The sequence below is a fragment of the Mastomys coucha genome, unplaced genomic scaffold (assembly GCF_008632895.1).
Source record: "Mastomys coucha isolate ucsf_1 unplaced genomic scaffold, UCSF_Mcou_1 pScaffold18, whole genome shotgun sequence".
NCBI classification, from domain to species: domain Eukaryota; kingdom Metazoa; phylum Chordata; class Mammalia; order Rodentia; family Muridae; genus Mastomys; species Mastomys coucha.
Window position 1 is genome coordinate 88,563,014 of NW_022196900.1, and position 23,536 is coordinate 88,586,549.

The following is a 23,536-nucleotide window of genomic DNA, read 5'->3' on the forward strand; positions in this document are numbered from 1 at the left end:
AAGCAAGTAGAGAGTGAGGTAAGCATGGGCGAGTCAAGCCTGTGACTGTAGAGGTTGAGAGAAGAGAACACTATGTAGCCAACCTGGGCTACACAGTAAGTTCCCGACAGTCTGGGCCATGGAAACAAAGTCTCAAAACAAACAAAAAGGAGTCATCTTTAAAAGGAAAAAAGGACTCTGTTTCCAGGGTGAGATCCTACCCAAGGTTTACAACAAAGCGCAAGCACATCAATGCTCACAAGAACTGGAAATGGAGGGCTGGAGAGATGGTTCAGCAGTTAAGAGCACTGACTGCTCTTCTAAAGATCCTGAGTTCAAATCCCAGCAACCACAGGGTGGCTCACAAACATCCATAATAAGATCTGATTGGAGTGTCTGAAGACAGCTACAGTGTACTTACAAATAATAAATAAAGAACTCTTTAAAGAAAAAAAAAAAAAGAATTGGAAATGGAGAAATACCAGGGCCACTTCGCATAGTGGCTTATGTTTGTGATTCTAGCACTCTGGAGGCAGAAGCAAGTGTGAGACAGGGCCTCAAATGCAAAGTCAAGCAACAAAGCCACAGAGAGAAGCGGTGTGATGGTGCACAGTAAGGCCACAGAGTAAGGCTGGTGAAAACGGCGGGCTCCAGGTGGTCTCCTACCCCCTACCATCGGCCGAGGTGGGGGTCTGCACCACATTTGTCTGTTGTCCTGGCACTGGAGCCCTTGCACTGCTGATCAGGAGGTCAAACTTGGTGCTCCTGCAGGTATTGGAGCAAACTTTGTCATGCTGGTAAAAATCGATCTGTCCAGAGTCCATCATCTTCCTGTACAGAGAGAAGGAAACAAGGGCAGGTCAGCCTGAATTTGAGAAGTAGGGACGAGCTTCCTGAATCCATGACGACAATTAGAGAAGCCTAATAATATCTGAAAATTCTAGTTGGAATTACAAATGTCCGTTGGTTCCGCCCACATCCACCACATCTGAGTTTGTGGAATGTCGGTGTTCCTCACCACACTATAGATACACTAAAGAAGTCAGGAGTGTCGTTAACACCAAACCTGACAGTCCCAGCACATGAGAGGCGGAGGCTACGTGAGTTTAAGGCCAACCTGGTCTACACAGAAAGTTCAAGGCTATCCCAAGCTACCAAGTAAGACCCTGTCTCAGAGACAAACAAAAAAAAAAAAATAAAACAGCTCCGAGATGAGAATACTAGCATATATCTCAGCTCAACTAAGAAATGTCGATTGGAATCAGGGTTCTGAAACAGATCCTGATGCATTAGTACTCCTAGACCAGGAGTGCACGGGTGGTAGTCCAAGCTGGCCTCAGTTCACTATGTTACTTACATAGATGGTCTTGAACCCCTGATTCCTGTCTCCATCTCTTAGGAGCTGACAAAACACCTATTTTATTACCATTTTTAGATATAACATTTCAGAAGACAGAGAGGCAGAGAGGGGAATAAAAGAGGAAAGGAAAGGAAAAAAGTAAGAGCTAGGGCACAATGTGGAGTCCTTCCTTGTCTTGCATGTATGAGACAGTCAGTTCAATCTAACAGAAAAAAACAACCCACTAAAAACTAGAAATAATTTATAAATTGAAGAAGTCTCCTAGAAATAGTATACAACATTGATAACATTGATGATATAAAGCCCCTTCTGGAAAATGTCCTTGGAATGAGCCCCATGAGCCCCTGCTATTATAGACCCTGAGAAAACCTAGGAAGCATGCTAATTATAGGAGATCCTATGTCATCAGGAAGCGCTTTAATTATACTACATTCTACACCATCCTGTCCCTGGCTTCCACTAACAGATCTTTGGGCATTCTGAGTCCTCTTAACATTTGTGGGAAGTGGGCACATCCTTGCCTTCCTGCACATAAATAAGTCAGGAAGAACAGAACAGAAAGGTAAGGAAAGCCATTTCTTTCAAACTACATAATAGACGCAGGCCTGGGCTCTGCTGAGGGCAAGCCTGCACCACCGAGAAGCTGTGCCCAATGGAACCAGCCCCTTGTCTGTCTTTTATTTCTACACAGGGTCTCTTTCTGTAGACCAGACTGCTCTGGAACTTGTTATAATCCTGCTTGACCTAAAAGTTGAGATCCTCCTGCTTCTGCCTCCCAAGTGCTAGAATTAAAGGTATGCTCACACCTAGCTGGGCATGATTAACTCCTTAATTTTTTTTTTTCTTCAGAATTTTATGTGTCTGGGCGCATTGCTTGCATGCACATCTGTGCACTCTGTGCATACTGGTTTCTGTAAAGGTTAGAAGAAGGTGCCGGATCCCGTGGAACCAGACTTACAGATGATTGTGAGCTCCCATGTGGGTGCTGGGAACTAAACCCAGATCCTCTGGCAGAGCAGGCAGCACTCTTAACACCTGAGCTACCTCTACAGCTCCACTCTTTGCACTGAACTTTTTTTCTATCAGAAGATGAAATTCAAAGAATACTAACTAATGCATTCAAGAGGGAAAACCACAACACTAAACTTGATGGAGCAAAAAAAGTGTGGGTGGGCGCTACTTCACACACTAACTTCTTTCTGTTAGACAGTGATAGTCCCAGGATCTGTCAGTCGTGGCCATTAGAGACTGCTGCTTCTGTGTGAGGAGGATAGGGAAGAGAATTATCAGCTACTTGGAGCATCTCTGCCAAGAAAGGATCCTGCTAACCTTCTGACAGCAGCAGCCTCAGCCAGGCATGCTGGGACACACCTGAACCAGAAAGAATTAATGGTGTGATGCAGATGCTGGGTTAGTTTGTTTGATTTAATAGTTATTTAGGTTGTTGTTAATATAAATTGACTGAATGAATAGGACTTGCAGAGTAACTCAGCATAGAGTGCTGACTTCACAGGCACAAGGCCCTGGGTTCCATCCCGAGTCACAAAGGAAGAAAAAAGATTAAAGTCAAATTGACAAAAGTCAAACAGTGTAGACTGCCGGAGCTAACCCTACAGATAGGATACAAGTGCCAAGTTAAAGAGAAGCCTCTACCATGACTGCGTGCTTGTCACCAACACTTACCTGAGCATGACCCCGCCTAGACGGATGGCTCTCTTCCAGTCCTTCAGGGTGGACTTGCCAGCCAGATGAACAAAATGCTTGGGGCTGATCAACTGATCATTGAACTGAAAAATCCAAAGTGGTCCAGTGTCAACACAGGTTGGCTAACTAGGAAAGAATGAAGTAATGCTCCCAGACAATGTCACAAGCTACATCAGTACTACTCAACCTCCTGTCCTAGGTTACCAGATAGTATCCCTCTCTCAGTCCCTGTCCTTTCCCAGATGAGAGTGAAGACATGCTAAACAGCATCTACAAATCCATCTTGAAGCAGGGGTGTGGGCTAGTCTCCACAGGCTGGCTAAGTAAGCTGAAGAGATCTAAGTAGTAATAAAGATAGATAGAGGAGGTAAGTCATCAGTAAAAGTCATTTGTGAAAGACGACAAACTGAGCTCGACCCCAGAGGCCACATGAAAAGCAGATGCAGTGAACTGGATCTGTAGTCCCAGCACCCTTTTGTTTGTTTGTTTTGCTGTCTGAGACAGGGTTTCTCTGGGTAGCCCTGGCCATCCTGGAACTCACTCTGTAGACCGGGCTAGGGTTAAAGGCCTGTACCACCACCACCTGTTTAGTTTCAGCACTCTTATAAGATGGATCATGGAGACAGAAGGTAGAAGACCGGTTAGCTTGGAATTCTTAGTAGAATACAGCAGTGGAAGTCAGTTAGTTATACACACATACATACACACTGCACACCACATATACACACACAAACACCGCACATACATACATACACAAACACTGCACACATACACACATATACATAAACAGTGCATAGATACAATACACAGTATACACACATGCTGCACAAATATACCAAATATACTGGACACTCCCATTTACACATGGGACATTACACACATACACACACTGTACACATACACTGCATACACATACTCCATAACACACAGACACACACAAACACCCATATATATATATATACTGCACACACACTACACATACCAAACACACACTACACATACTACACACATAGATACACAATTCGTGTGTGTGTGCACCTATACTCTACACACACAATGAAGACTCTTTTAAAGATTTATTTTTATCTTATGTGTATGGGTGTTTTGCCTACATATGTGTCTGTGCACCACATGCATACAATGCCCACAGAGGCCCTGAAAAAGGCAGCAAATCCTGTAGAGGAGAGGTTCTGATGCTTTGATTTAATCTGGAATCTGTGAGTACTGACACCAAAGGTCCCTGTCCCCAATTGGTTCTTGATCAATCAATAAAGATGCCAGTGGAATGGGTGGTAAGAAAGAGGCGGGACTTCTAGGTTCCCATAGGCTAGGGAGAGGAGGAGAAGAATCTAGATACTTGGGGTAAAGAAATAGAACAGACTCAGTGCTACAGGGGAGATCTTCAAAAGTCAAGGCGGAAAGGGAAAGTGGTCCACGGAGGGCAGCCTGAAAGTGTCTCAAGAAGCAAGGCCGATGGGCTTCACAGAAGGTGACTGCACAACCAAGCTGAGGGCCGATGTAGAGGTGTGGACTATGAGTAAAGGTAACCTGGTAACTAAGCTGAGGGCCGCTTTAGAGCTGTTGACTAGGAGTAAAGGTAAGGGCCTGCTAGCGGCAGGAGGCTTAGAAGAGCCTAGCCATTGAGCCAGTAGGTAGGTTAAAAATGACCGTGGCTGTGGTGGTGCACGCCTTTAATCCCAGCACTTGGGAGGCAGAGGCAGGCAGATTTCTGAGTTCGAGGCCAGCCTGGTCTACAGAGTGAGTTCCAGGACAGCCAGGACTACACAGAGAAACCCTGTCTCGAAAAAAAACAAAAAAGACCGTGTGAGTGTGTGTGTGTGTGTGTGTGTGTGTTTCATCTGTGGATCTGAGATAGCTCCTGGGTGGGTGCACACTTGCAACTCACCAGGAGCTCAAATCAGATCAGTAAAAAACTACTTAAAACATATGGTATCCGATGTCACTGCTACAAGATCCCCTGATATTGGGGTTATGGGCTGGTTCTGAGCTGCCATGTGGGTGCTAGGAACTAAATTCAGGTTCTCTAGAAGAGCAGCCAGTGCCTTTAACCACTGCACCATTTCTCCAGCCCCCTAACTCATTATTTTTTAAGGATTCGAGATGTTAGAAAACCTAAGTATAGTAGAAAAGCTTCAAACCCCCTAGGCTGGTACCACAAAGCCCCATGGTGACCAAATATGCATCACTGTGGTCACCAACGGAGGCGGAACAAACAACTACTTACAGATGCTCTTGGGAGATCTTTGTTTCTTTCTTTCTTTCTTTCTTTTCTTTCTTTCTCTCTTTCTTTTCTTCGAGACAGGGTTTCTCTGTGTAGCCCGGGTTGTCCTGGAACTCACTCTGTAGACCAGGCTGGCCTCGAACTCAGAAATTCTCCTGCCTCTGCTTCCTGCCAAGTGCTGGGATTAAAGGCATGTGCCACCACTGCCCGGTATCTTTTTTTTTTTTTTTAGTTTATTTTTTTCTTGAGACAGGGTCTCACTGTGCAGCTCTGGCTAGCCTGGAACTGGATATGTAAACCAGGCAGGCTTTAAATTCACAGCAATCTGCCTGCCTGCCTCTGCCTCCCAAGTGCTGGAATTAAATGTGTAGACTACCATGACTGGCTCTCAGGAGATTTTTCATTTGCTTAATTGGTTTTTGGGGGCTAGTGTTTCATTATGTAGCCCTGGCTGGTCTAGGACTCCCTAGATCAAGTTGGCCCTGAACTCACTGAGACCCACCTTCTTCTGCCTCCCAGCGGTGACATTAAAGGTGTGAGCCACCATACCTTTTTGGTTTTTTGTGACAGGGTCTTTAGTGAGAATTTTAGAGTTTTAGTTTCTCAAAAAAACACAGAAATGATAAGAATATGCTTTCACTTCAACCCCTCGTGTGGGATATGTGGTTGCTCTGCATTGTCCACAGCAGCGGACTATGATTTGCCTCCTGTACAGATAGTTTCTGTGATTGTGTGATGTTTGGAATTCTGGGAACTTTTCAGAGGTATATAAATGCTAGGGTCTCGATAGGTGGGTTGCTGTTGGTCTCAGTTTGCTAACTAGTAATGCACAAAGAAGAAACAAGAAGAAAAAAATTAGATCTCCTGATGGCGAAGACCAAACTTGCCCCAAGGACTCGATGCTCCTAGTCAGCAGGAAGCTGTCTACTGATGCACGGCCCCTTTCCAACCTGACTGTCTTCAGGGATCTTTCCTTTCCTCCCTATCCTTTTCCTCCTCTTATCTGGTGTTAGGGAGTTGGAAGGAGGATAAAAGGTAGAAGAAAGAAGAAGCCAACAAGTAGCAGAAGACTGGCTAATTACAGGGCTCCACTCATTACCTCTTGCCCACAAATTTAAATCAATCCTCTCCATCCATGATGGGTTACAGTCATGACATATTACATCTGCTCATTCTTTTTTTTTTTAAAGACTTAATTATTATTATAAATAAGTACACTGTAGCTGTCTTCAGACTTACCAGAAGAGGGCATCCCATCTCATTATGGGTGGTTGTGAGCCACCATGTGGTTGCTGGGATTTAAACTCAGAACCTTTGGAAGAGTAGTCAGTGATCTTACCTGCTGAGCCATCTCTCCAGCCCCACATCTGCTCATTCTTATCAACAGCAATTGAAATAAGGCTATTATGCTGCATACCAGTTCCAGTCATGCCACATATGATTTCATTCACTACAGCACAGTGTATATGCTGAACAAATGTTGTGTGTACATTTATGCATATTGATGAGAATGATTGCTCTTTTAATTCTTGAGACTCAAGATTTTTTCTGAGCAGGATTTTTCTGTGGAGCCCCAGCTATCCTGGAACTCTCTTTGTAGACCAGACTAGCCTCAAACACACAGAGGTCTGCCTACTTCTGCCTCCCAAGAGCTGGGATGAAAGTTGTACACGACAATACCTGGTGAGGCTCTGAAATATTAATTATTAAATACTGGGCTGGAGAGATGGCTCAGCAGTTAAGAGCACTGACTGCTCTTCCGAAGGTCCTGAGTTCAAACCCCAGCAACCACATGGTGGCTCACAGCCATCTGTAATAATGAGATCTGATGCCCTCTTCTGGTGTGTCTGAGACAGTGTACTTACATATAATAAATAAATAAGTCTTTAAAAAAATTATTAAATACCTTCCTCAAAATCATATGGCTCGGCAGACATATAGAAGAGTTCTGGTGATTCACTCGTTGTTGGACAAATACTTATCAAACACTATTATATATTAGGCACCACACAGGGACAGCACAGGGTCCTGTCACTACTAGCTAGGCATCATACTATGTACTTGGTTTATCTCTGTGAAAACAGACAATGCTGCACTCTGCATGGACAAGGCTCATGCTCTAGTTGAACCAGGAGCCAGGCCCATTTTACTTCAAAACCTTCATGTTTCCTACTGTGATAGCATAAGAAAACAGCTCTGTGGACAGCAAGATGGCTCAGCAGATAAAGGTATTTGCTGCCTGTCAGAAGTGGAAAGGCCTGTGTCAGTGAGTCCTGGTTGCCTCTGCCTCCCAAGTGCTGCAATTAAAGGTGTGTACCACCATGCCGGGCTGGGGATGTGTATTTTGATGTGGGCACAATCATGCTCAGGAAGGCCAAAGCTTCAGACTATGTGGCAATTGGCAAAATCTTTACCCATCATAGTCCAGGCTCACGAGTCTCAGTACCAGTGAGTGCTTATGAATAATTGATCACTGTGAGCAAAGACCAGCAATGGCAGCTTCCCCTCCGAGGTGTTTCCAGCCTGAAACTGCTCAGCACAGACTTGCTCCCAAGAGCTAACCACTCCCTCTGGGCTGAGGTTCCAGGTAGCAGTTAGGAACATGCCACCTGACCCAGCTTTACTGTACATGTAGCTGTCCTTTGTTCACTCTCTTGATGCCCGGGCCAGGGTTCCAGAACCCAAGTCAGGGAGGAGCAGCAGCTGTGCTGCCAAGCCTGACAAGCAGAGTTCAATCCTCAGATGAATCCACTTAGTAAAAGACAGATCAGAGGATGGCAAATTTCCTCTGACCTTGGCATGGCTGCCACGCAAAATAACTAAATAAATGTTAAAAATAAATAAATAAATAAATAAAAATAAAAACCAGAAGAAAACAGCTGTAAAATCAAAAGCTGGTGATGGCTCGGGGCAGAGCCCTCCTTGCCCAGGATGCTGAGATCCTGGGTCAGAGCCTTCCGTTTCCCGGCAGCAGCTGATCTGCTGAGGGAGGGACAGAGGAGGCCCTGAAACTAAACCTCAAGACAGGAGAAATTACCTTGACGCACTTCACATTTATTCCTGGACACACGAACTTCTTCCAGAGGAGGACAGCTTTACTCTCTCCACAGGTTATAGGGTAAGCGATTTCCATATCCTCGTTCGCTTCAATACTGCTTGCATCTGAAATGGAAAAAGGAATAAGATATTACTGAATGATTCTTTCCTAAACTCAAGTTCCAATACAGTTTTTTAGGTTCCTTTCAGACCATGTTCTGTCTTCCTTCCTTCCTTCCTTCCTCTCTCTTTCTCTCTCTCTCTCTCTCTCTCTCTCTCTCTCTGTCTCTCCCCCTTCCTTCCTCCTCCTCCTCTCCTTCCTTTTCCTCCTCCTCTTCCTCCTCCTCCTCCTCCTTCTTTGGATAGAGTCTCAAGTAGCTCAGGTTGGCCTTGAACTGAGTATCCATTAATGATTATCTCAGATTACTAAACCTACACTCTACCAACAGAGCATTCTTTATTTTTTTTTTTATTTGTATTTTATTGTATGTGCATGGGTGTTTTGCCTATACAAAGTCCACATACTGCTTGTTTGCTTGGTGCCTGCAGAGACCAGAAGAAAGCACTGGATCCCTGGAGCTGGAGTTATGATGGTTGTGAGATGCCATGTGAGTCCTGGGAATCTAAGCCAGGTCCTCACAGCTTACTTAAGATTATTAACTACTAGGGCTGGAGAGATGGCTCAGAGGTTAAAAGCACCAACTTCCAGAGGTCCTCAGTTCAATTCCTAGCAACCATTTGGTGGCTCACAACCATTTGTGAAGGGATCCAATGTCCTCTTCTAGTGTGTCTGAAGACAGCTACAGTGTACTCATGTACAAGAAATAAGTAAATAAATCTTTCTTGAAAAAAAAAAAGATTATGAACTACTTAGTTTCTCCAGCTCCAGGAATAATTGTGAAGTTTGACATAACAGCTATGACTTATTGGAGGAAGCATGGTGTCATGCCTGCAGAGATCAGAAAACAACTCTAGGGGCTGGAGAGATGGCTCAGCGGTTAAGAGCACTGACTGCTCTTCTGAAGGTCCTGAGTTCAATTCCCAGCAACCACATGGTGGCTCACAACCATCCATAATGAGATCTGATGCCCTCTTCTGGTGTGTCTGAAGACAGCTACAGTGTGCTCATTTATAATAATAAATCTTAATAAAAAAAAAAGAAAACAACTCTAGAGTGTCTGTTCTCTTCTTCCACCTTCATGTGGGTTCTAGGGATTAAATTCATTTGCAGGTTTGCCTGCTTACATGACAAGTACTTTTTATCTGCTGTGCCAACTCACCAGCCCCTCACATTCTCTTGTTTTGTATGTTGTTGGGGATCAAACCCAGGGCTTTGTGCATGCTAGTTAAGTGTGGTTCCACTGAACAATATGGACAACCCTACCATAAACCTTTTGTTTTGTTTTGTTTTGTTTTTTTTCCTTGTTTTTAAGTTTCTAAGTTTCCTTCCATTGACAAATTCCCAGTTCATAGAATACCTCTTCGGTCTTCACCGACAGCCTCACCTAATGACAGGGATCAATCTATAGGCTCCCGTTTCTTTGTGGGATCTTTTTCTTTTGGAGGGGGGGTAGGGTTAGAAACAGTGTGGGATCTTTTTAAAAAATAAATAAATAAATAAGGGGCTGGAGAGATGGCTCAGCAGTTAAGAGCACTGACTACTCTTCCAAAGGTCCTGAGTTCAAATCCCAGCAACCACATGATGGCTCACAACCACTACTAATGAGATCTGACTCCTTCTTCTGGTGTGTCTGAAGACAGCTTCAGTGTACTCACATATAATAAGTAAAATAAATAAATCTTAAAAAAAAAAAAAAAAAAGCCTTGTTATACAGCCCAACCTCAAACACAATCTTCCTGTCTCTGGCTCTCCACTGTTTACAGAAGAGCCTCACTATACTGTCTGCGCTGTGTGGGTAGAGGAAAGGGGGACAGACAGCTAAGGATTCAACATAGGTCCTTAACGTGCGAGCCAAGCATTTTACTATTGAGTTTATACCCCTGGTCTTCTGGCTTTGAACCTACCCTGCAGTACAAATACGCCCTAGACTTGTGATTCTTTTGCCTCAACTGCTCAAATAGCTAGACTTACAGATTCACATCACAGGCCCCGTACTTGTTTGTTTCATTTTAATTTGTTTGTCTTTTTCCAAATGGTGCTTAGGGATCCCATAGAGAGACTCGAGCTAAGTATGTTACCTACCTACCTCTCTCTGCAGGATTCTTTTAGACTAAAACAAAACAAAACAAAACAAAACAACAACTTTTTGGCTACTATAATATATTGATATTAAGTGATCAGATGACAGGTCAGCCATTTTTTTTTTGTATGTTTGTTTTTTGGTTTTGTTTTGTTTTGTTGAGACAGGGTTTCTCTGTATAGTCCTGGCTGTCCTGGAACTTGCTCTGTCTGTAAACCAGGCTAGCCTCAAACTCCCTAGTGCTAGGATAAAAGACATGTGCAGCCACAACCCAGCTTGGTTGGTTTTTTTGAGACAAGAGTTTTTCAGTTTTTTTTTTCTTTTTTCTTTTTTTTAGATTTATTTATTATTATACATTAAGTACACTGTAGCTGTCTTCAGACACCAGAAGAGGGCGTCAGATCTCATTACGGATGGTTGTGAGCCACCACGTGGTTGCTGGAATTTGAACTCAGGACCTTCGGAAGAGCAGGCGGTGCTCTTACCTCTGAGCCATCTCTCCAGCCCGAGAGTTTTTCTATGTAATCCAAGAGCCTGAAACTCAGAGATGTGCCTGTGTTTGCTGGGATTAAAGGTATACTCCACCACGCCTACCAAGTCTGCCATCTTAACTGGCATTATCATTGGTACACTGGAATGGTTGGGACAGAAAATAAGGCACAAAAGAAAAGCAATCACAGGCTGGGGCCCAGCTCAGCAGTGGACCTCCTGCTGGCTTGGACAGGGTCCTGGGTTTCATCTCCAGAGATTTCAAAGCAAAAACACACAGAAACTCTCACCAACAAGCTAACGTCAAAGGTACTGGATAGAATGGCTGAAGGACTTACCAATTCCCTCCTCAATTTTGTGTATTGTGTGGGTCTCTACGGCTACAACTGCTGCGCTGTTCTCCGACCCGGCTTCATAAATCCTGTAGTAAAAATGTCCATCAATAAAGAAACTATATGAGTCATGAAAAAAAATAATATTCATAGCATGGGGTAAAGACTTTTTTTTTTTTTTTTTTGGTTTTTCGAGACAGGGTTTCTCTATATGGCCCTGGCTGTCCTGGAACTCACTCTGTAGACCAGGCTGGCCTTGAACTCAGAAATCCACTTGCCTCTGCCTCCCAAGTGCTGGGACTAAAGGCATGAGCCACCACTGCTCGGCAAGACATTTGTTTTAATCAGAAAAGGAGTAAAATAAGTGTATTTATGGCATGACTTTAATACTCTGACAAGTTTCCCATTGTAAACTCCAAGAGGCCCAGACCACTTAGCAGTGACTGCCAGAAGATGAAACACAACTCACCTTACCCCAGTCAGTCAACCCTTGTTATGTTTACTCGCTTTGCTACTGTATTACATGAACCCTTTCCTTAGTAACTTTAAAGATTTGTGTTACTTATCTGTATAAAACCATATGATTGCTTATATATATGTACACGTGTATGTATGTGTGTGCACAGGCATGCATGTACCTACGGAGAACAGAGGGGATGGCAGATTCCCTGGAGCTGGAGTTACAGGTGGTTGTGAGCTGCCTGCCTGATGTGTGTTGCGAGCCAAACAGCGTGAGACAGGAAGTGGCCTGATGACCCAGAAATAGATGGCTCTGGCTGAAATCTGCACATTATAGTGTTGGGTTTTATTTTTTAATTTATTTTATAGCATTTTAGACTTTCAGAAGCAGATTATTGGCATAAACCAAGTATACAGAAACATGAATCTGCCCTGGGTACCCAGCAATCACCAGAGGCCCCACTAAATGGAGGTTATTCAGTCTGTCTGAGGCCACAGCACAATGAACACAAGCTGTCTCGCGTGCTCTTTGAAGCTGATCAGGGTCGTGCCTATTTGGACTGTGACTGAGTAGCGTAAGTAAAGCATCTCTACACTCAGATGACCTACCATGTCACACGAGTGTCCTTTGTTTCGTTTCATCAGCCTTGCGCAGTAACTCATACACACTGGTATCTGAAAGCACCGTCTGTATACTTTTCTCTGCAAATGCTGACCCACGGCTATGGTGGCACCTCTACCTTGCAGACCTCCCCTTGGAATTAACTATGTTTGCAATAATCACCATGTTACTTCTATTCCTGAGCTGAGTATAATGTCACATGCTTGCTATCCCAGCATTTGAGAGATACAAACAGCAGAGCCAGGAGCTCTACCTGAAACACAGGATGCTGTCCCAAAAAACAAACCCAAGTAATACAGAAGCCACTGTCATATCCCGTGCTCTGTGTCCCTGTCAGGGGATCACCTGCACACTGCATGGGGCCTGGGCACTATACTAGACCTCTTCCTCTCTTTCCTGGTCCTGAGTGAAGTAGTGATTGCTTCTATCTCTTTCCCTTTCTTTTGTATAGTAGACATTAAACTAGACCCTTATACATGGTAGATAGGCACTCTGTCATTAAACTGCAGATCCAGCTCTTCTGTTAGTTTTCTGATTTTTTCCCCTCCGTTCCAACAGCTGTCAGATCTTCCCAGACACCTCTTTAAATCCAGGTCTCCTCCCTGACTCTAGCGCCATTGCTATTACTTTGACTCGGGGCTCATTATGTCCAGCCTGGAAGAGCTTGCCCAGACTCTCATTAATCCTCTATACTTTTACCAGAGTAATCATGTGGTTCTCCTCCTTAAAACATTTAAAATTTGGGTTTCTTTGCATTTGCAGTTCTAGGGACTAAACCCAGAACTTCTCACATGCTAGCCCAAGGTTCTACCCCTGAGCTAAATTGCTATTTATTTTTTTCATCTCTTATTTTTATTTTGAGACAAGGTCATAATGAGTTGCCTAGGCTGGCCTCAAATTCAAGTGATCCTTCTGCCTCAGACTCCACAGTGCTGAAATTACAGGCAATGCCCTCATACCCAGCTCCCATTGTTGGGTTTATTTTTTATTTTTTTTACATTGCTAGGGATAATACTCAGGACTGCCTGGAAGTGGTGACATATGACTTTAATCTCATATGGGAAGGCAGAGACAAGTAGATCTATATGAGTTCAGCGGCAGCTTGGTCTACAGAGTGAGCTCCAGGACAGCCATGGCTATACAAAGAAATCTCGTCTTGAAAGAAAGAAACACACACACACACACACACACACACACACACACACACACACACACACGCGCGCGCGCGCAAAACAAAACAACAATGAATCCACCTGAGGACCTCATGCTCAGAGGCAACTAGGCAAGCACTGAACTGACTGAGCTCAACTCTCCACCTGTCTTAATAAGCAGTTTGCAGATCACTTGGGACTGGCAAAGGGTGGCCCAGCCCCAGGCTTGTGACAATTACTGATGTTGAGAGAGTGTAAGGAGACTCAGAGGAGGAGGAATTAGTCCTCCTCCAGACAGGTATTTCACCTGCCTCAGGAGACCAGCAATGCTGCCACAGGCACGATGGTGGAGCTCACTCCAGTAATGGACTTCAGCTAGACTCCATCTTGTGCTCTAACTCACTAGTCTTCAGGATAAACTCTGCCATGTTCTTTCTACTGAATGTCTTCCTAGTGTATTACTGATTGTAAAACATATCATTCTGCACTGCTAATTACTTGAACCAAAATGTCAGTCTTCTCCCTGGGTGGTCCCAACAGAGGCAAGCAGATCTCTGAGTTCAGAGCCAGCCTGGTCTACAATGAGAGCTCCAGGACACCCAGGGATGTTACACAAAGTCGGCCTCAAAAAGTCAGTTATCTCAAGAGGGCAGTGTTTCAGGCCAGGCAAACTCAGGAGCACACACTGCCCGCCCAGGACTCACTAAGATGTCAGCTGCTTGGCTTCAGGTATACTTGGAACAGTCACTTGTGGCTGTGTCCTCAGCTTCCGACTGTTTTCAGGTGTTGCCCAATATATGATGAAGACTCTGCGCTAAGGATTTGGTTATTTTCTATAAAAATCAGTTATTGATCCTGTCCCATGAAACAGGAGAACCAAGCCAGGCAGTGCTGGCACTTTAATCGCAGCACTCGGGAGGCGGAGGCCAGCCTGCTGGACAGAGCCAGCTCCAGGACAGCTGAGTTCTGTGGTTAAGTCTACAACAGCTATTTTTATGTTAGATGTATAACCAAAGTGTTTGGATTCTGAATATAATTTTAATGGAAGTTATAAAACTGTAAACAAATCAAATTTAAAAATGCTAATTAAAAAATAATAACAAAGGTTGGAAACATGGCTTAGCAGTTAAAAAGAATTATCTGCTCTTGCAGAGGACTGAGTTCAATTTCCAGCACTCACATGATGGCTCACAAGTGTCTGCAATTCCAGTTCCAGGAGATCTGACATCCTCAAATAGGATGTCACTGTAGCTGTCTTCAGACCCACCAGAAGAGGGCATCAGATCTCATTATGGGTGGTTGTGAGTCACCAAGTAGTTGCTGGGATTTGAACTCAGGACCTTTGGAAGAGCAGTCAGTACTCTTACCCGTTGAGCCATCCATCTTGCCAGCTTGCAGTGAGTGTTCTTAACTGCTAAGCCATTTCTCCAGTCTCTGTGTGTGTGTGTGTTTCTTTTGTTTTTCCAGACAGTTTCTCTGTGTAGCCTTGACTGTACTAGAGCTAGTTCTATAAACCAGGCTACTCTTGAACTCATAGAAGTCAACCTGCCTCTGCCTTCTGAGTGCTGGGATTAAAAGTCTGTGTCACTACCTGGCCTAATTACATATAACATATGTATGTATGTATGTATGTATGTATGTATGTATGTATGTTTTCTAAGACAGGAGCTTTTTGTATAGCCCTGGGTGTCTTGGAACTCACTCTGTAGAACAGGCTGGCTTTGAACTCATAGAGATCTGCTTGCTTCTGCTTCTAAGTGCTGGGGCTAAAGGCGTGTGCCGCCACCACTAGGCCCTTTAAAGATAGGCATGGCAAGACCGCACACCTGTCACCTCAACACTGAAGAGGCTAAGGGAGAAGGATAGTGAACTGGGGACCAATCTGGGCTACATAACAAGACATTGTCTCAGAAAAAAAAAAAAAAAAAAAGAAAGAAAGAAAAAGAAAGGAAGGAAAGGAGACAGATAGACAGATCACTACCATCAACTTGCCCCCTCCAGGGTTTTTCTGTGTAGCCCTGACTGTTCTGGAACTTGCTCTGTAGACCAGGCAGGCATCCAACTCAAGAGATGGATCTGCTTCTGCCTTCCAAGTGCTGGGATCAAAGGCGTGTTCAATCACCACCCAGCCCAAAGAAAAGCTTAAGTTTTATCTTCTAGGCTTAGAATATAGCACAGCTCAGGGGCAGATCATCTATGCAGCATAAGAGAGGTTCCAGGTTTGACCCTAGACATTGCAAAAGCATTTTAGTCAACTTTCCTTTCTAACTAATAGTGATCCACTCAGCCCTTCCTCATCTTTACTACGTAAGGGATTTCATACTTAAGCCATGCACTTTTGCCTTTGACAACTAGATTGCAAGCTTCCCGATGGCGAAGACCTTTGTTCCCTCTAATACCTACATAGTGCATCTTTAGGGTGATGGGGTGGACAGATACTTTTGATAGACTGAGCTTGATAACGCGCCTATCCATGAGCATGAGAGAGAGCTTATAGTAGAAATATTTTTGGATGTGCTTTTCTTAGCTTCTGAGTCAACACCACATTTGAGAAATATGCACCTGGGCCCTGTGCTAAACAGTGTGGACAGAGATGAAGGAGCCATATAACTAACTCACCCTCAGAGAGTTCACACTGGAAAGACAGAGGAGGAGACTAGGAAACAGCTCTAAGGCGACAGAAGGAGTATCTATTACTGAGAGGAAAGCCAAGGAAGCTCTAACTGAAGCAAATGTTAACGCTGTACCAAACCACGGTACAGTTCCTATTTCCAGTCCTTCAAACCTCTCAGTAACAACTGTCTGGAATATGCAAATCTCTAGCCACTCACCCTTGTTGCACAGGCTGTAACTGCAAGATCACTTGAGTTTTAGTGTCTTCTGGGTTCTCGCCTTCATTTCCATCAGTGGGTACCACAACCACATCTCCCACTGGGACGCTCACTTCTGCATTGGCCATCTTTCACATGAAGTCAGCTAGCTGGGGCTGCTGCGGGGAACAAGAGACATGAGTAACTTCACCTTGAAAGAAACAGCTACAGGAGAGGAGCGTGAGATAAGGAACAGCTCAGAGTGCCCAAAACCGTCCTCTGCAAAGGATGAGGACTGACAGAAGCCGACAGCCGCACACAGGCTCCTAGCATGTTTTCATAGACATATGACTCACCAGTGGTTTGCCAGAGCCAACCCTACCAGCTCCTCAGACCTAACTGTGCATCTCCTCTCAAGTTGGAAGAAATTAAATTGGTAGCCTGGGTTCATGGGCACTGGGAGGGATCACGTCAGCACAGAAATTAGCAGTATTAGAATGTAAGGTTTTGCTTTTGTTTGGGGTTCTCTTTGTTTTGTTTTTTGAGACAGAGTCTCACTATGTAGTGCTGTCTGACCTGGAAATCAATATGTAGACCAGCTTGGCCTCAAACTCAAAGATGAGTCTGCCTTTACCTCCTGAATTCTAGGAACAAAGATCTTTGCTCTTTGTTTTGGTTTTGAAAAGGAGCTTGCAGTAAGCATTCCAGACTGGCTCCACCTTGCTGATCCTTCCACCTCTGCCTCCCAAGGCTGGCATTGCAAGCATGCCTCATACCTGGCTTGTTTTTTCTGTGGATGAAGTTACAGCATCCCAAAGAGTGGCTCCTGGAAAGTAGGAATCAAACCTATTTTAAGTACAAGTAGCCATTACATATCAAGTATGTGATATTACATATAATGCTCTATCCTTAATACTCAGTAAATATCTGAACTCAGCTGCATAGCTGTTAATAAATGCTGACTTCACTGCCTTAAAAACCTATCTCACCGGGTGGTGGTGGCGCACGCCTTTAATCCCAGCACTTGGGAGGCAGAGGCAGGCGGATTTCTGAGTTCCAGGCCAGCCTGGTCTACAGAGTGAGTACCAGGACAGCCAGGGCTACACAGAGAAACCCTGTCTTGAAAAGCCAAAAAATAAATAAATAAATAAATAAATAAATAAATAAATAAATAAAATAAAATAAAAAATAAAAAACCTATCTCTTTCTTTCCTTCTCTCTTTCTTTGACATGGTTTCTCTGTGTAGTCCTGGCTGTTCTACAAAGCAGATTGTAGACAAGGCTGGCCTCAAACTCAGGAATCCTACAACTCACATTAGAGGCATGAGTCACCACATGGCCAAAACCTTTTTTTTTTTTAAAGAATTTATTTTTTTATTTTTTTATAAAGATTTATTTATTTATTATATGTAAGTATAGTATGTAGCTGTCTTCAGACACACCAGAAGAGGGCATCAGATCTCATTACAGATGGTTGTGAGCCACCATGTGGTTGCTGGGATTTGAACTCAGGACCTCCGGAAGAACAGACAGTGCTCTTAACAGCTGAGCCATCTCATCTCTCCAGCTCCTAAATAATTTATTTTTATTTTATGTGCATTGGTGTTTTGCCTGCATGAATGTCTGTGAGAGTGTCGAACCCAAATCCTCTGGAAGAGCATTCAGTGCTCTTAATCACTGAACCATCTCTCTAGTCCAGAACTTTCCTTTATTTATTTATTTATTTTTCCCAAGACAGGGTTTTTCTGTGTAGTCTTGGCTGTCCTGGAACTCACTCTATAGACCAGGCTGGCCTCGAACTCAGAAATCTGCCTGCCTCTGCCCCCCAAGTGCTAGGATTAAAGACGCTGCACCACTGCCCGGACAGAACTTTTCTTTTTGAGACAAAGTCTTAAACTCATAGCAATCCTTCTGCCTCAGCTTCAGTGTGCTGAAATTACAAGGTATAAGTCACTAAGCTTGGCTCTATGAACTTTATGTTCTTTTTTTTTTTTTATTTTTAGCGATAGAGTCTCATATAGTCCAGGCTGACTTGGAACTTCCTCTGTAGCAGAGGATGACCTTGAACTCCCGACTAAGGGAGGTTTGCACTTCCACATGAGTCACAGGAAGGTATCTGTTGTTCAGAGTGGATGGAGATGACTGTCTGACAGCTCCTTGCAGAGCAACTGAGGACCACCAAGTACCATGCACTCCTTCAAGCTGAAGTACTGACCCGACCTTTTTGTTTTTTGTTTTTTAAATAGTTGTTTGTATGTCTGTGCATATAGCAAGGCACCCATGGTGAGGTCAGAGGACAACCTTCTGGAGTCAGTTCTCTCCTTCCACAGCAATGGCAACCACTTCTACCTACTGCGTCATTTTGCTGTCTCCATTGTCCCAATCGTTATGAAAACTCAGAGGGTGTCAGGATATCCTGCAGCTGTTAGACTTCAGAGCTCAGGAAAATAGGTTTGTTTTTTTTTTTTTTTCAGTGCTAGGAACCCAAATCAGAGCCTTGCATGGTGGGTAAGCGCTCTAACAATGAGCAGTCCTTTACACTACACTTGAAAAGAGAGAGGGCCAGGTGCTATCACACTGGGAGGCTGAATGAGGAAGATTATGAAATATTTGGATACAGCCTGAGATACAAAAATTGAAGGCCAGCATGCCTTTAAAAAAGGAGGAAGAGGGAGGGAGGGAAAGAGGGAGGGAAGGGAAACTGTGGTTGGTATAGAGTACAAGAAAATACACTGAATTTACTACCTCAGTATAATTGAGTATTTGAAGGTAAGCAGAAGACAGCCATGCTGATCATGGATTCAAACTGGAATGTGTAACTGGTAGCCAGAGACCCAAGTCACTCTCAGCTCTGCCAGCTTTGTTTGCACATACTTGACATGTTCAAAGTGGACCTCACTGGCCTCAGAATACTCCAGTTTTATCTAAAGCATTCATCTCCAACCCCTATCACCCACTCGCTCTTTGCATACGTACTAATGTGTTTTCAGTGCTCTAGTCTTTCTACGCTCAAAGCCATCGTCCCTGCACTTTCTTCCACCCCCCAAATGTGGCCTGTCACTCTCTCCTGCTGTTTACACCCTGCTCCACTACCTGTGTAGACCTTGAGAGCCACAGCTGTCCTGTGCCTTCTTATTTGTTCTGCTTCTTCTGACAATTGAACATAGGGCCATGCACATTAGCTCATGTTTTACCACTAAACAGTAAACCATAGCTCTTTGTTCCTTCCCTTTTGTTTGGTTTTTTTTTTTTTTTTTTTTTTTTTTTTTTTTTTTTTTTTTTTTTTTTTTTTGGTTTTTCCAGAGGGGGTTTCTCTGTGTAGCCCTGGCTGTCCTGGAACTCACTCTGTAGAACAGGCTGGCCTCGAACTTGCAGATCTACCTGTCTCTGCCTCCAAAGTACTTGGATTAAGGCCCTTCAGGCCTTTCTTGTTTTGTTTTGTTAAAATTTTATTTATTTATTTAATTTATTATACATAAGTACACTGTAGCTGTCTTTAGACACACCAGAAGAGGGCATCAGATCCCATTACAGATGGTTGTGAGCCACCATGTGGTTGCTGGGAATTGAACTTAGGACCTCTGGAAGAGCAGTCAGTGTGCTTAACCGCTGAGCCATCTCTCCATCTCCTTGGTTTTTTGAAAGAGTTTTCCTGTGTAGCCCTAGTTGTTCTGTAAGTCACTCTGTAAAACAGAGCTCAAAAGATCCACCTGCCTCTGCCTCCCAAGTGCTCGAATTAAAGGTGTATATCACAACACCCAGCTTATTCTTGGTTTTTCAAGGCTCAAGCTAGCCTTAAATGTCTGCCTCAAAACACTCTTGTGTCCCCATTATGCTCCTCAGCTTTGACAATGATAGATAATGTGGATTCTCTTTGAAATGTATATATGACCTGGTCAAACTCCTTCCTCAGCTTTGACAATGATAGATAATGTGGATTCTCTTTGAAATGTATATATGACCTGGTCAAACTCATTCATATCTGGCTTCTAATTCCATTCAAGGGTTTGGTTGTTTGTTTTTGTTTTTGTTTTGTTTTGTTTTGTTGGTTTTTCGACATAGGGTTTCTCTGTGTAGCCCTGGCTGTCCTGGAACTCACTCTGTAGACCAGGCTGGCCTTGAACTCAGAAATCCATCTGCCTCTGCCTCCCAAGCGCTGGGATTAAAGGCATGCGCCACCCCTGCCCAGCTTTGTTTTATTTTTAATGGATTTTACATCTCTGTATTTATTGGCCTCTACTACATCAAACTGAACCATATTTTCTTAAACCTGCTCCTAGATTTCCTGTCTACCTAAGTGGTGCTCGCTTCTACCCATTTTCAAAAGGAGGGAACTCAGGAACTATTTTTGTCTCCTCTTTCTAAATCTAATCAACCACAAAACCATATTCAATCTCGTGTGTGTGTGTTTGTGTGTGTGTTCCTCCTATTCTCCATCTGTGCTCTCAACACTGTATCTGGAATGTCACACTGTCACCTGGGTCTTCCCAGCTATTTCTTTATATCCTAACCTTTAGTCTTGGATTCCTCCAATTCATTGTCCACATAACCAAGTGATCTTAAGGCCATGCCTTAACATGCACCCCTGTTGCTGTGAGAATAAAGTCCAAGTACTTCACTGTGGTTTACAGAACCTTGCAAACCAGCCCCTCCTCAAAGCTGACACCTGAGCTCCTTGCCACTGTTCTCCAGCTTTCAAACAGGCAACATTTCCGGCACCAAGCCTCCGGCCTTGCCCTCAGCCCCAAGGACTGTCCTTCCCTTCCCTCAGGCTAGTCTCTGTAAACCCTTTGGAGATATCTGAATCATTACTTCTAGGTGAAGGCCTTCCAGTGACTCCTGCACTGGATTTGAGCTCGTGCTCACTTCCCATCATGCTTTTCTTTCCTCTTTGGGTGAGGGGGTCGGTTGGTGGAGGCTGTTGAGGATTGAGGTGAAGGCTCTTCTGCTTAGCTGTAAGTACAGGCTGTCTCTTCCCATAGCTTGTTTCTGCTGTGCTGACCAGGCTGGTCTCTAACTTCTGTGTCCGAGAGGGAATCCTCCTGCCACAGCCTCCAAAGTCATTCAACTATAGGTTTACTAATTTTGGAATGACCTTGAAAAATCACTGTGTAGCTGAGGATGATCGTGAACTGGTCCTCCCAGATGCCGGCATTACAGATGTGTGCCACTGTGCTTAGCTTACAATGAAAAAGAAACCCTCTAAGGGTTTGTATAATACAGTAGCACCTTAACTCTGAAGTAGGGCTGGAGAGAGGTGTCATGAGGCGAGAGCCCTTGTTAATCTTGTAGAGGACCCAGGTTGGATTCCCCACACCACAGGGGCTCACAATCACCTTAACTCCAGTCCCAGGGGGGTTGATAACCTCTTCTGACTTCCCCAGGCACAAATGTGGCACAAATACATACATTTAGGTAAAATATTCATGTGCATTAAAAAAAGAATATAAACCTTTTGTTTTGTCTTGTTTTTTTGAGATAGGGTCTTGTTATATAGCTCTGACTAGTCTGAAACTCACTAAATCAGATTGGCCTCAAACAAGAGAGTAAATCTTTTTTTTTTTCAAGATACAGTTTCTCTATGTAGTCTTGGCTGTTGTCCTGGGACCCGTTATATAGACCAGACTGGCCTTGAGTTCACAGAGATCCACCTGCCTTTGCCTCCCAACCCTGTGATTAAAGGTATGTGCCACCAGGCCCAGAAAAGAAAGTAAATATTTAAAAAATAATAACATTTGAGGTACAAATTTGACTTCCAAGTCAAGATTTATTCCACCAAAAAAGGAGCGGAATTTTAATCTTGGGAGGTTGTGGGGAGACAGGAGGATAGGACAAGGTCTTGTTATATAATAGCTTCCTGGCTTGGGACTCATTATGCAGCCCATGCTAGCCTCAAACTTGTAAGAATCCTACTGACTTTGAGTATTGGGACTACATGTGTTGAGTCAAAGACTGTCTTCAGGTACACAGGATTTCTCTGTGTAGCTCTGGCTATCATGAAACTCACTCTGTAGATCAGGCTGGTCTGGAACTCAGAAATCGGCCTGCCTCTGCCTCCTGAGTGTTGGAAATAAAGGCGTGCACCACCACCCAGCTCTAACTTTATTTATTTTTGTGTTTTGTTTTTTTTCGAGACAGGGTTTCTCTGTGTAGTCCTGGCTGTCTTGGAACTCACTCTGTAGACCAGGCTGGCCTTGAACTCAGAAATCCGACTGCCTCTGCCTCCCAAGTGCTGGGATTAAAAGCGTCACCACTGCCGGTGGTACTTCTAATTTTGACCTTCTTCCCAGTAAGGCTGGTTTCCTGTAGGCTTCTTGAATAAGGAGGTGGCTAAGTTGTTAGCACTCTCTACAAAATTTGTACTTCATCCCTTCCATACCTACGGAACCCACAAGGAATGTTTTGGCTCCTAACCATTGAGACTAAGAGTTATCTAGAACATATTTTTAGTGAAAGAGAAGAGACCACTCCAACAAGACAACTCATAATTCTTAGTAAAATGATGTCTAGGTTTGGAATATCATTATCTTAAAATCACACTTCTAGTGAGTAATCCCAAACCAACAGCAGACTACATGGCTAACTGCAAGGCCATTTTTTAAGATGTGTGAACACAAAACTGCCCTTGTTTATAACAACACAAACTTCAGAGTTTAAGACGAGAGCTGATCCCATGGGTACTTCGCAGAGGAGGCCTTGCAACATCCCTCATGAGATCACACCACTGTGTGCTCTGTGATTCTATGAGAACATACAAAAACATGACATTATTTTAATAAAATTTAGGTAATTATGTGGAAAGACGTATGGCAGGGGCAGTACAGCTCAGAGCAGAGGCTTGGCATGAGCCATGGGGTCAACCTACAGCAAAACAGAGTTGGTCTGTAGTTTGCTTTATAGTCCTTACTTGGTTTGGGGCTGGTCTCAAATTCTCTATATAGCTGAGGGTGACCTTGTGCCATTGAGCCTCCAGCTTCTACCTACCAAGCTCGGGAATTGCAGGCAAGAATCTCCACATTCAGTTACTTGGGGTATTTGAGACAAAGGTCTCACTAGGTAGTTCAAGCTGGGCTGGACTTTTCAATCCTCCTAGTTCAGTCTACAGAGAGCTGGGATCAGGGATGCTAATGGGCTGTTGCTCTGCAACAATT

General features: G+C 43.9%; 1 protein-coding gene across 4 annotated transcripts in view; it reads right to left on the reverse strand.

The window, feature by feature from the left end:
• Positions 1 to 23,536, reverse strand: part of Gmeb1 (glucocorticoid modulatory element binding protein 1) — a 37,842-nt gene that overhangs the window by 11,817 nt on the left and 2,489 nt on the right. Inside the window, exons 2-7 of one of the 4 annotated variants that reach the window (XM_031378904.1) lie at positions 17,162 to 17,211; positions 16,407 to 16,561; positions 11,350 to 11,432; positions 8,323 to 8,447; positions 3,023 to 3,126; positions 653 to 810 (exon numbers count right to left, since the gene is read on the reverse strand). In XM_031378904.1, coding sequence (XP_031234764.1) covers positions 653 to 810; positions 3,023 to 3,126; positions 8,323 to 8,447; positions 11,350 to 11,432; positions 16,407 to 16,534 — 598 coding nt within the window. In that variant the 5' untranslated portion in view covers positions 16,535 to 16,561; positions 17,162 to 17,211. Of the gene's footprint in view, positions 1 to 652; positions 811 to 3,022; positions 3,127 to 8,322; positions 8,448 to 11,349; positions 11,433 to 16,406; positions 16,565 to 17,161; positions 17,212 to 23,536 lie in introns of all 4 variants that reach the window. The other 3 variants (XM_031378902.1, XM_031378901.1, XM_031378903.1) reach the window with 3 other exon arrangements.